This window comes from Falco peregrinus, chromosome 8 (genome assembly GCF_023634155.1).
Source record: "Falco peregrinus isolate bFalPer1 chromosome 8, bFalPer1.pri, whole genome shotgun sequence".
Classification (NCBI taxonomy): Eukaryota; Metazoa; Chordata; class Aves; order Falconiformes; family Falconidae; genus Falco; species Falco peregrinus.
This window is the reverse complement of record NC_073728.1, coordinates 55,971,327-55,982,684: the sequence shown is the minus strand read 5'-3', so window position 1 is coordinate 55,982,684 and position 11,358 is coordinate 55,971,327. Positions and strand designations below refer to the sequence as shown.

At 66.0% G+C, this 11,358-nt stretch overlaps 1 protein-coding gene across 1 annotated transcript; it reads right to left on the bottom strand.

Annotated features, from left to right (window-relative positions):
* Positions 1-301: 301 nt before the first annotated feature.
* RNF44 (ring finger protein 44) lies at positions 302-9,927 on the bottom strand. Its single transcript, XM_055812562.1, is given in 13 exon segments — positions 302-3,334; positions 3,446-3,545; positions 3,661-3,782; positions 3,911-3,998; positions 4,166-4,233; positions 4,235-4,291; positions 4,373-4,534; positions 4,732-4,857; positions 4,859-4,909; positions 5,092-5,259; positions 5,786-6,002; positions 6,394-6,574; positions 9,619-9,927. Coding segments are annotated over 12 exon segments (1,329 nt in total). The 5' UTR covers positions 6,501-6,574; positions 9,619-9,927; the 3' UTR covers positions 302-3,271.
* Positions 9,928-11,358: the final 1,431 nt, after the last annotated feature.

Sequence of the window (11,358 nt, the reverse complement as noted above, 5' to 3'; positions counted from 1 at the left end):
GGGAGGACTTTCCATCTCCGTGCGAGCTGTGACAGATCTCCACGTGGGAACGAGGGGGGCTGTGGTGCTGGGTCACAGACCCCTCTTGCTCCCACCCTTGGGCTCCCCTGGCCTCTCATACGAGCCCCGTCTCTGGGGGGCTCTGCACCCTCCCTCCACCTGCTCGGTGACTGCCTCGGGACCCCCATCCCTGACCACCGTGTTGGCCTGGCCTCCGCCGCCCCGGGGGACCCTGCAGGGCTGGGCCGGGCTCCCCCAGCCCCCCTCAAGCCACGGCCGAGACAAGAGCCGGGGCACAGCGTGTTGGTATACATCATACATTTATTAGTGAATATCCCTCTCAAAATCAGCCACAACATTAAAAAAAATAATGATTGCACTACTTGGTCAAGCAGAACTAGCAACTTTCATTTTAAAAAAAGTACAAATCTGTTAAAAATTTCAATCAGTATAATACACATATATATAATACAACATACTAGTTATGTTAAATGCTACAAAACCAATATGATTCCAATGGAATGGAAAAAAAACAAACACTTTTAGAGCTTTAAGAACCTTTTTTTTTCTATATATTAGCCTTTTTTCAAATACATACATGGGAAAAATGAGGTAACTGTAAAATGTGCAAGTAACAGAGCAAAAAAAATTATATATATATATTTATATATATATATATATATATATAAAAACTTTCTAACACAGAACACACGTCCTAGCACCTTCCGGGGAGCCGCGGGGGCCGCGGGGGTCCCACCGGAGGGCCCAGGGACTGGTATAATAGAACAGTAAACAGTCCACTATCCCACCACAGGAAATCATTGGTAAACAGTGGTATCTACAGCGCAGTCAGCAATCACAAACACCCTAAATAATTGTTTTTTAGTATTTTTTTTGTAATTTTTTCTTTTTGTTATTTTTTTTTAAATGATACTTTTAGCTGCTCATTGGAATAAATTCTGCAGCACACGAGCTGTGAGCTTTCGAGTCGCCGTCAAAGGACCGTAAGGCTTTCCTGGCTCCCTGGGCACCGCGAGGGCGGGAGGGGAGGAGGGGGGCGTCTCCGGGGGCGCGAGGCCGCCGCGCGGCACGGGGACTCCTTTGGTTATCTGTCACTGAGTGAGGGACGGGGAGGGGGCCGGGGTCCTGCCCAAGGGGCACCGAGCCCAGCGGTGCCAGCGCCCACGCCACGGCGGAGCTGGTGGTGCCGGGCCAGGGCCCTCGGCCTCAACATTTTGCACCGGAGGGCGGCCGCCGGGGAGGCTGTGAAAAGGGAGGCAAGGGGGAGCCAGCCAATAGCGACACGCCGCTCGCTGACCCCGCGCAGCTGACTGGCTGGGTAGAGACTGGGCCCAGCCCACCAGTGTGCTGCGAGTGGCCTGCGATTGGCGGAGGCGGCGCGCAGCCCTCTGCCAATCAGGAGCAGGCCTACCTCAGCGGCGCAGTGACGGGCACTGCTCCCCGGGCCTATGGCGTGGCAGCGCAGGGAGAACCGTCCCGCCCACCCACCTGCTGGGCGCGGCCCCTCGCCTCACACCCAGCCCCGACGAGGCGGCCAAGGCCATGCCGGGGGCCAGCCCCGCCGCCTGCCCCCCGCCCCGCGGGGAGCGGCCCCCCCTTCCCACCCCGTCCCCTTGCACACGCCGCCACCGCGGGCGCCCCCCATGCCGCCGCCTCCCGCTCGGAGGGGCGCAGACCCCACGGGGACGGCCCTGAAAGTCTCACGGTCCTGCTGTGGCGTTGCGGACATGTGCAGTACAGTGCATGGCAGTATCAGCTGAGCACGAAAACCCCTCTCCCCACCCCCCCTCACCCCACAGCCGGCTAGACGTAGCCAAGACCACGTTCCAAGCTGGTCAGACATGCATGCATATTTGTGAACATTTACATAGGGCTGGCGTCCGCGCTCGGAGGCTCCCAGGCGTCGGCAACGCGCACCGCGAGGGGAGGGTGGGCCTCTCACCGCTACCCTCCGCCACCGCCTGCCACCGCCTCCCGTCACCCTCCTCGCTAATTAATCATGCAAAACAACGGCCACGCGGGATTGCTGGAGCCGGGCGACGGTGGCTTCTCTCCCCGGGCCTGCACCAACGGGGCACCCGCCCGGCCAGCCCCGTGCGGCCGGGAGGATACGGCGGCAGGGGCTACTCACAGCTCCCCCCGCGCCAGCCGGGGCAGCACTGAAAATACACCATGAGGTTACAGATAAACACCCCCCCTTGCTGCGGGGCCGGGGGCACCCACCGCAGCCCAGACGGCCCCCGCTGCCCAGCACACCGTGCCGTCCAGCCAGCAGGACGGGGGCGTGGGGCCATTTTGATTTATGGCGGTGGGACAGAGAAACAACAGCGGGAGCCGGGGCCAGGCGGCACACTGGGGACACTGCATGCCCACGGCTGCCAGGTCCCCCCCCCCTGCCCCAGGCCCTGGCTGCCTCGCGGGATGCCACACAGGCCCAGTCCTGGTCGCTGTGCTGGCCGGCCATGGGGAATGAACAGGGAGAGGGGCCGGGGCCGTGCCAGCACCGGCCTCCCACCGGCGAAAGACCCCAATCAGCCAGGACCCTCCGGGGCTCCCCAGGGCAGCTGAGGTGGGAGAGGGGCTGCGCCGGGCTGCGTGCGGGAGCGGGGCTGGAGGCGTTCCTGCTCCGGCCACGCTGCGGGGCTGCTGGTGTCCCACCTTGGCCACGCTCTGCCAGCCACCTCCTCCGGCTGCCCGGCTCAGGGTGCTGCCGGCACCAAACCTGCAGCGCTCCCTCCTCTCTCCTCCCCGCATCCTCCGCAAGCAATGCCGAGGGGAGGAGCCGCCCGCACATCACTGGGTCAAACGGCCACAGAACCAAAAAACGTGATGGAAAAGGAAACGGAGGTGGAGGGGAGGGAACCCTACCACAAAAAACCAAAAAAAGTGAGTGACAAAGGGAAAAAACACTAATTCCCTAGCAGAGTACAAAGACCTGGAAAGTGATGGAGGAACAACAGCGTCTTTGGAGCACGGGAGGGCACGGCCACGTGCCTCCCGCCTCCAGCACAACACGATTCGGGGCCCTGGGAGCGCAGCGGGCAGGCGTCCGGGTCGAGTCCGTGCCCCGGCGGGGAGGAGGAGGGCTGGCCGGGAGCCCGGACTGCTCAATGCTCACCACATCCGAGGAGAGGCTTTGGGGAGGAGGGGTAAGCGCAGGGTCAGGCCCTAGCAGCGGGCAGCGGCCCCCGCCCCTGGCCCGGCGTGTCCTCATCCTCTAACGAATTGTGCGGCACAGCGCCTGCCAGCCTCAGTCCGCCTCCCGCTGCACCTCCGACGCGTCTGCCCGGCAGATGGGGCACGTGCGGTTTGCCTGCGGGTGAGGAGGGAGAGACAGGGGCAAGTGAGCAGGCACCCCATGGCACCAAGGCCAGCCGAAAGGCAGCTATCTGCACCCGCAGCACCCGAGAAGCACAGGCAGTACCTTTAACCATTTGTCGACACACTTAGCGTGGAACTCGTGGTTGCAGGGCAGGACGCGGAGAAGCTGCCGGGCCTCGAAGTCGCTGAAGCACACGACGCACCTGGGGGAGGCAGCCATCAGTATGTCCCTGCCACACGGCCCCGGCCCCCAGCCCCCTGCCAGGCACACCCATGCTCCCCCACCAGACACCCCATCTGTGCCCTCGGCTCACTCACAGGGTCTGCTCAGACTGGTGGCTCTCAGGGTTGAAGCGGTAGGACGGGAGGTGCTCGATGTCTGCTTTGGTGAGTCCCCGCGGCTTGGCCTCCCCCAGCCGCTCGGCCAGGTTCAGCAGCGCCTGAAGGAGACGCAGAGGCCGGCTCAGCTCAGCTCGTGCCCCGGCACAGCACCCACCCTCGCAGAGCCATCCCCAACCTTCCCCAGCTCCGCTGTCCCATCACCCCGCAGGAAGCAGAGCTGACACACCTCGTAATTCTCCATCTCCACATCATCCACGTCCAGGTCTAGGCTGATCGTGGGCCCCACGGCTGTCGGCGACACAGGAAGCATAGAGCTGGCAGGGAAGGACGGGGTGGTCAGCGTGGGGCGGCAAAACCCAACCTCCACCCTGGCATCCCTAGGGGGATGGAGTCACCTGTGCAGAGGCCAGGCTGCCGCGTCCCCATCCGCAGCGTCACCCCCACCCCACACATCCCACCGTACCCTCACCCCAGTACTCACAGGAAGTAGGGCAGGAAGCTCGGGTAGTACGGGGGGGGCGGCGGCGGGGGGGGCGGGGGGGGGCAGCGCCTGCTGCAGCCGGTACCGCTGGGTGTTCAGCCGCCGGGGCATCATGTGGGGGTATGGCTGCAGGGAGAGATGGGGCACTCAGAGCTGTGCCAGCCCCATGGTGTGTCCCCCTCACCCCTCCACAAGACAGGGACTCACCACGCCAAATGGCAGTTCTTGGTGCAGTGGGTCGTGGGGGAGGTAATGCAGCGGCACAGAGGGGGACAGCGTGGGAGCGTGGTGGGACGGGGGGTACGTGAAGCCCGCAATGGGGTGCTGCTCCCCTCGCAGGTCCACGTCATTGTCTATCCTCTGCAGAGGCTGTAGGGGAAACAGGCTGGAAGGGGCGTCCCAAATTACACCCCCCCGCCCCCGACACTAGCAGGATAAAGGCACCCTGGGCATCCCACCCATCACCCCCAGCTGAGACCCACAGGGACTGCAGAAGACCCCAAGGTGGTCTTCGTTGGGCCACAGGGTACGGAGTGTCCCCAGCCTGCACCCCCACCCCAACTCACCATGCGCGGATGCTGGGCTTGGAGAGGTACAAACTGCCCCAGGGGGGCCATGTGGGGCGGCTGGTGTGGGGGCACTGGCGGCGGCGGAGGGTGCAGGATGTAGTGGTCGCTGGAGATGATGGGGGGGGAACGTCTGGTAGGAGACGGGAAGCTGTTGCATGGCACATGCCTGGATCAGCTGTGGGGGTGAGAGAGAAAAACAGGGGTCAGACACCTGCTGTGGGCATGGCTACACACCTGCCCCCTCCCCAGGGCCTCCAACAGACCCTGTGCCCCGGCTGGGTACCCACACAACCTCCAGGCACCACAGCCCAGGCTGGCCCCAGAGATCCCCTGTGGGTGTCCCCTGCCATGACTCACCGGGGGCGGGAGGCAGCAGAGCGGGTAGTGCTGTCCACTGAACATCACTGAGCATGCTGGGAGCTGCTGGGTGCTGCACCCAGGGATGTGCTGGCCGGCGTGGATGGGGAAGCCTTGCGTCGTGACGGTGGTAACCGTATAGGAGAGAGGGACAGGTCCCTGGTGCACCTGAGGACAAGGGGCCAAAGGCACAGTCAGGGTACAGATCCAACTGAGCTGTCCCCATCCCAGCGGGGGTGGCAGCAGGGTGCTGAGCACCCAGCGCTGGGACACAACCACCCGGCACCTCCGTTCCACGGGTGTAGCCAGAGGAGAGGGGCTGAGTGCAGCCTGGGTTTGAGGTGGGTTTTGGACCCCTCTTCGCTCCCCACAGACAGGCTGGCACAGCCTCTAACCCAGGACTGCCACCGCAGATGATGGTGACCATTCTGATATGAACAACCCTAAGAGGGGACTGTCCCCAGCCCCTGGGAGCAGGGACCGCCCTGGGCACACCCAAGGTGGCAGGGGGACCCCAGAGTTTAAGTGCTCAGCAGGCAAGAGCACCAGCAGCCTCAGGGTTGGGTGTTCCCAGCAGCAATCAACTGGTCAGAGGGGACCCAGGGACATGTCTTAGGACCGCTGCCCCAGACACCAGCGTGGAGTCACCATAAGGTCTCCCCTTAGCACTGGGGCTGAGGGCTACGGCACCTACCTGGTCATGCAGATCCACCATGAATGGGTTCTGGTGGGGTGGGTGAGCGGCTGGGTGAAGCATTCGTGGCGGCGTGCTGGGGAGAGCGTAGGCACGGGGCTCATCTACAGGGATGTGCGGCTGCTGGGGGAAGGCAGGGTGCAGCTGGGGCTCATCCTGGCCCAGCAGAGTTGCCAGAGGTCGGTCGCGTCGTCCCCACTGACGCCTGGCAGGGGGGCTGCGGGGCCACCGCAGGAGAGAAACAGAGCAGGAGTGACCCCCTGGCCAGGGGCACCACAGCCCCGGGCAGGGTGGCTGTGGGCAGGTCAGTGCCAGCCCGGCTGCCGGAGCAAGATGCTCAGGGCGTTGTGCCAGGCCAGGCTCCTCGTCTGCCTGTGGAGCTCCAAAAAGCTCCTCTGCTCACCCTGCACATGCCCCCCTCGCCATGTCCTCAGCACAAAAGGGATAAAAGGGACCCCAGCTCCCTGGGGACCCATCGGCTGGGCCAGGTGGACGTGCTTCCCTGCCGCGATCTCCCCCCAGGCGCCGCTGCCTTGCTGCAGCAGGACCACGGAACCGTGCCCACACACCATGGGTGACAGGGCGTCGCACCACCCTGCACCCCGTACCTTCGCTGGAGATGGTCGGGGCTGCTGCAGGGTCCCCCCGAGAAACGGCGCTGGTTAAAAGGGGCAGAGGGCGGCCGCCTATTCACTGCCAGTTCCCATGGTCGCATTGGTGACGTCGGGAGGCGGATGGGCACACGGGACCTCAGGCTCCAGGTAGGGCAAGACACCAGCACCTTGGATGCTGCGAGAAGGACAGCGGGTCACAGCACTCTGACCCCTGGGGCTGTGCAGGGCTGCAGAAGCCCCAGATCCTCCCCACACCCCAGGTCCGAGCAGCAACCCCCCCCCCCCGCCCACTTCCCCACCACCTGCTTTGGGAAGAGGAAAGGGAACAGAGGCACAGGGCAACGCTGGGGCAGCCACTGCATGCGTGGACAAGCTGAGGGGGATGCAGCCCACCTGGCTCCTGCTCCTGCCCCCTCCGCACTGGGAGCCCTGCCACCCACACCACACAAGTGACTGAGCCACCCCAGAGCCACTGTCCCTGCACAGCTCAGCCTGCTGCTCCCTCCCCTCAGGGATGGTAATGCAAATGACTGGAGCTCTTGCTGCTCTGGGACCTAGACCTGTGCCCACCCCACCTCCTGGAGCCGAATGCGTCTCTGGGGGGGGGGCAGCGGGGGCTAGGAAGAGCCCATTCACCCCCCACAGTTGCCCAGTTACTGTCCCTCCACTGCATGGCCAGAGCCACCTCCCCATGGAAGACACAGACACCAAATGAGAGAGAAGCACTTGTTTTTGGCACAGAGAAAAAAAGCAAGCAGCGAAGGGCCCCGTGGCTGCGGCAGCACCCCAGGCTGCTCACTGGCCAACAGGGAGCCTGAACCGGGGGGTGGTCCAGTGTGTCCTTGGCCGAGACAGGCTCCAGTGCTGCTCTAGGGGCTGCTCTCTCTTGCCGGGCTCCTTCACATCCTACTCTGGACCAATGCTGCTGCCCCGGTGACAGGCACAGGGGACTGGCAGGGGACACGGCAGCTCACGGCCCTGCTCTGGCTCAGTCTGTGTGTGTCAACTCCCTGCCACACACAGGGCGAAACTGCACATCCCCGTGGAGAGGGGGACATGCGTGGGCTGCAGCTGAAGCCGGGCAGGCAGCTCCACTCTGCCATCCACCTCCACAGGCAGGGAGGGGGGGTCAGTGGGAACACAGCCCATGCGGACCCTGCCCCACCTCCCTTCCTGCACCCAGGGTGGTGTCCCCACGCCAGAGCCCCCCTCCCACCACACAGTTCAGCCGCACAGCCCCAGTGAAGCTTGGAACTTTGCAGAGGAGGCATCTGCACACAGGGCTACTTTTTCCCCAGGCTCTGGTTCCCCTGGTCCCAAAGGGGCCTTTCCCTGGCTCCATGTGGGTCCAAACCCCCTCCGAGAGGCCTCCACTGGGCACCCTCCCACTGCCCAGCAGGCTCCTCTGCCAGCCTCCCTCGGCCTCCACAGCCAAGGCCAGCAAGTGGGAGTAGCCATGGCCTTGGCACTGCACCCCACGTGCCCTTAAATCCAGCTTGCCTGCAGGCTGGTGGTGCACCCGCCCAACACAGATCCTTCTGCAACCCTTCTCCTCCATGCTCATAGCAGAGGCACGCTGGGGCCGTGAAGGGCACCCCGAGCCCAGGGAGCACTGCTCAGCCCCAGGAGAAGATGGGTGATGGTGGTGGGGTGTCTCACACCAGCAGAGCGAAGCTACAATATCACACCTGGGGTGACAGGCATCACCAACTCATGCGGGAAGTCACTGGGGCAAGCCCTGTGCCACACACCAGTCTCTTCTTAACCTCACCCCCATCTCTATACCGTTCTGAGTGCTGAAAGCAAATTACTCTCTGTTTCAGGGGAAAAAGAAAAAAAAAAAACCAAAAAACTAACAACCAAAAGCCACAAGCTGAGGCCCCCCCCAGGAGCCTGTCTGTGGCTGCCGCTGGGGAAGGGGCCGTGCTCAAGGACAGGGGTTTGCCCCACAGGTGTTTTATGCTGTCCCCAAGCCTCGTGCCAGGTGCCAGGCACCCTGCCGGGGGGCTGCGAACCAGGCTGCCGCAGGGGCCCAGGTCTAACCCCGCTCCCCAGGAGTCTCCCCGAGGTGTTGCTGCTTCCAGTTCCGAGCACACGCGGTACAAAGGCCCTGCGTGACCTGACGGGCACCTTCCAGCCGAGACACCCCAGCGATGGGCTCGGGGACAGGGAGCGCCTCCACACAGGGACACTAAATCCACGCAGGGGCTCACCTGGTGGCAGGACCCCCGGAGCAGGGCGGCTGCCCTGGCTCCCAGGACACATCTCCCGCAGGCAGGATGTCCCCAAGTCACCGGGACAGCGGTGACCGAGGGGCGCAGGGCTGGCATGGCCCCCCGTCCCTGCCACAACCGGGAACCCCCGCCCAAGGCACCCACCCTCCTGTCCCACGCAGGCACACCCGGCTCCCTCCCGCACACCCGTGGCTGGGAGCCAGCGACCACCCCGGGCAGGGTCACCGTGACCCTGCGGAGGCCACCGCCGCCCCGCAGCAAAGGGGACCCCGGGCCCCGCAGCCCCTCGGTGGGGCGGGGGGCGAGGCGGCTCCCGGGCCCCGCCGAGAACAAAGTTAGCAGCGCGCCAGCGCTCACGCCCGGTGCCATCTGCTCGGGCAGCGCCGGGCTCCGGGGCTGCCGGGGGAGCCGCCCGCCCGCCGTCGCCTCTCCGGGGGTCCTGCGACCACCGTGCCACCCGTCACCGGCTCCGTCCCGGCACCCCGGACTCCCCCGCAGCCCCTTCCCCGCCGTTCCCATCGCGAACGCCGCCAACTCCCCCCGGGAGCGGGGTCACCCCTGGCCCCACCACACCGGCAGCCTCTTCGGAAGCCGCCCCGCCGACCCCGACCCCAAACCCCAGCCCAGCCCCTGGGGTCTCGGGGACGGCGGCGGGGCGGGCGGCACATCCCGGAGCGCCCCGGCGGGGCACCCCACCTCGCAGCACCCCAGGAGCGCACCCCAGCCTTCAGCCCCGGGGGTGCGCCGCCCGGCCGGCAGCCCGCGCCCCCCGCCGCGGCAGCGGAGCCCCGCCGGTGCTGGTGCCGGGCGCGGAGCTGTGGCTTTAAGAGCGGCCGCTCCGGGGCCATGTGCTCGGCGCCAAACAAAAGCAATAACAAAGGCGGCCGCCGGGCCCCGCCGCCGCCGCCACCGTTGCCCGGGGCAGGTGCCGCCGGGGGTCCGGGGAGCGGCCCCCGCTCCCCCCTGCCCCCCCGCCCGCACCTACCTGCACCGATGGCCTGGGCCGCCGCTCCGGTGCCGCTGCGGCACCCCCGCCCCCTCCCGCCGCTCTTTGTTCGCCGACGCCGGGCCCGGGCCTGCCCCTCCGCCCGCCCGCCGCCGGCCCTCCCTCCCGCCTCCCGCCCCCCGCCGGGCCGGCCCCCTCTCCGCCGCCGCTGTTTCCGGTGCCTCTTTGTTTTCCGCGGCGCGGGGCGGCCGGGCGGCCACGGCGGGCCAGGGCAGCCGCCGCCGGGCCGGGGGGGGATGGGGCGCAGGGGGGGTGCCTGCCCCTTTAAGAACCGGCGGCGGCGGGACGCACCGGACAAGAGTCACAACACTCGGAGGCCCCGGGGGCGCGCGCGGCGGGCGGGGGGGGGGGGGGGGGGGGGGGGGGGGGAGCGGTGCGGCGCGCGCGCGCCCCACGTGACCAGGCGTGTCACGCTCCGCAGCCATCTTGGAGGCGCGGGGCCGGGCCGCCACGCGGGGCAGCGCCGGGCTCCGCGGGCCGTGTCCTAGCAACGGCCCGGGCCCGGTACCGGCCGCGCCGCCGCACCCCGCCGCGACGGGCTCCCGCGGGGCCGCGCCGAGGGCGCCTCGCCCGCCGCTCCCGGCCCCACGGGCTGGCAGCTACGTGACTCCGGCGGGCCGGCAGCGCCGTGCGCTCCCGGCCGGCCCCCGGCACCGCGCTCTGGCTGCCAGGTGGGCGGAAGGCCCGGGCGGGGGGAGGCGACGGCAGGAGCATGGGGCTCCCCGCCGCCCTCCCGGGCAGGGGCGGCAGGATGGAGAAGCCGCTCCCCTCCGGCTCCCAAAGACCGAGCCCTGTGCCCGCACCGGCGGCCTGCCGGGCACACGCGGCTCCCCCCGGGCATCTCTACCCAGTTCCAGCTTCCAGGCACCGGAAAAGCCCCTTTTCCTTCAGAAAAGCCTCCAGCTCTCTCCCCTCGGCTCAACAAGGAGCAGCAACTCCTCGGAGCACCGCCTGCAGGTCTGCTGAGCAAGCCGCCCGGCTGGCCGCTGCCACGGGGAGGCTGTGCCGCCGGCCCCCCGCATGCCCCCGGCCGCACCAGTCAAACCTCCGTGCTCCAGAGAGCGCATCGCGGCGGCTCTGCTGAGAGCCAGATGCTGCAGCCAAGCCAAACTTCCCCGGGTTACAAGGCACACTTAGAAATTCCCAGGTAGGCGAGTCAGCCACCCGGCAGCCCTGATGTAATGCCTGTAAACCAGCCCTCCCCTGACAGCTGGGCTTTAAAGTGCTGACAACCAAAAGGGAGCTGATTAATTTGTAACATCACCCCTTTCAAAGGAAACCTCAGAGCGGTGGCAATGATTTAATGATTCAGTAGGCTCATCATTGCAACGAGCGGTTGGATTCAGTTTTGCCCCAGCCCCCTCCAGGCCCCTCTCAAGGCCAGTTCACCAGCTCTCACCTCTGAATCCCAGTGCACAGGACGAACTGCACCAGCCTCGAGGACCCCCTGGGACATGGAGCATCCTGGGGCAAGCTCCTTCTGCCACAGCTGTCAATGGCACCACAGCCAGCTGCTTCTGTCCCCATGGCAGGGGACACACAGGACTAGAAAGCAGCATGGCAGACCCCTATGACAGGGTCAGAGCCATGTGCTCAGACAAACACGTTTGAAGGAAACAGCCAAAGGTGTGAATCATCAGCTCAGATCTGAATGATCACCCCTCAAGGTCTGCTCCACTATGGCCTCTTCGCTTCAAGAGCTGGGGACTAGAGGGAAGA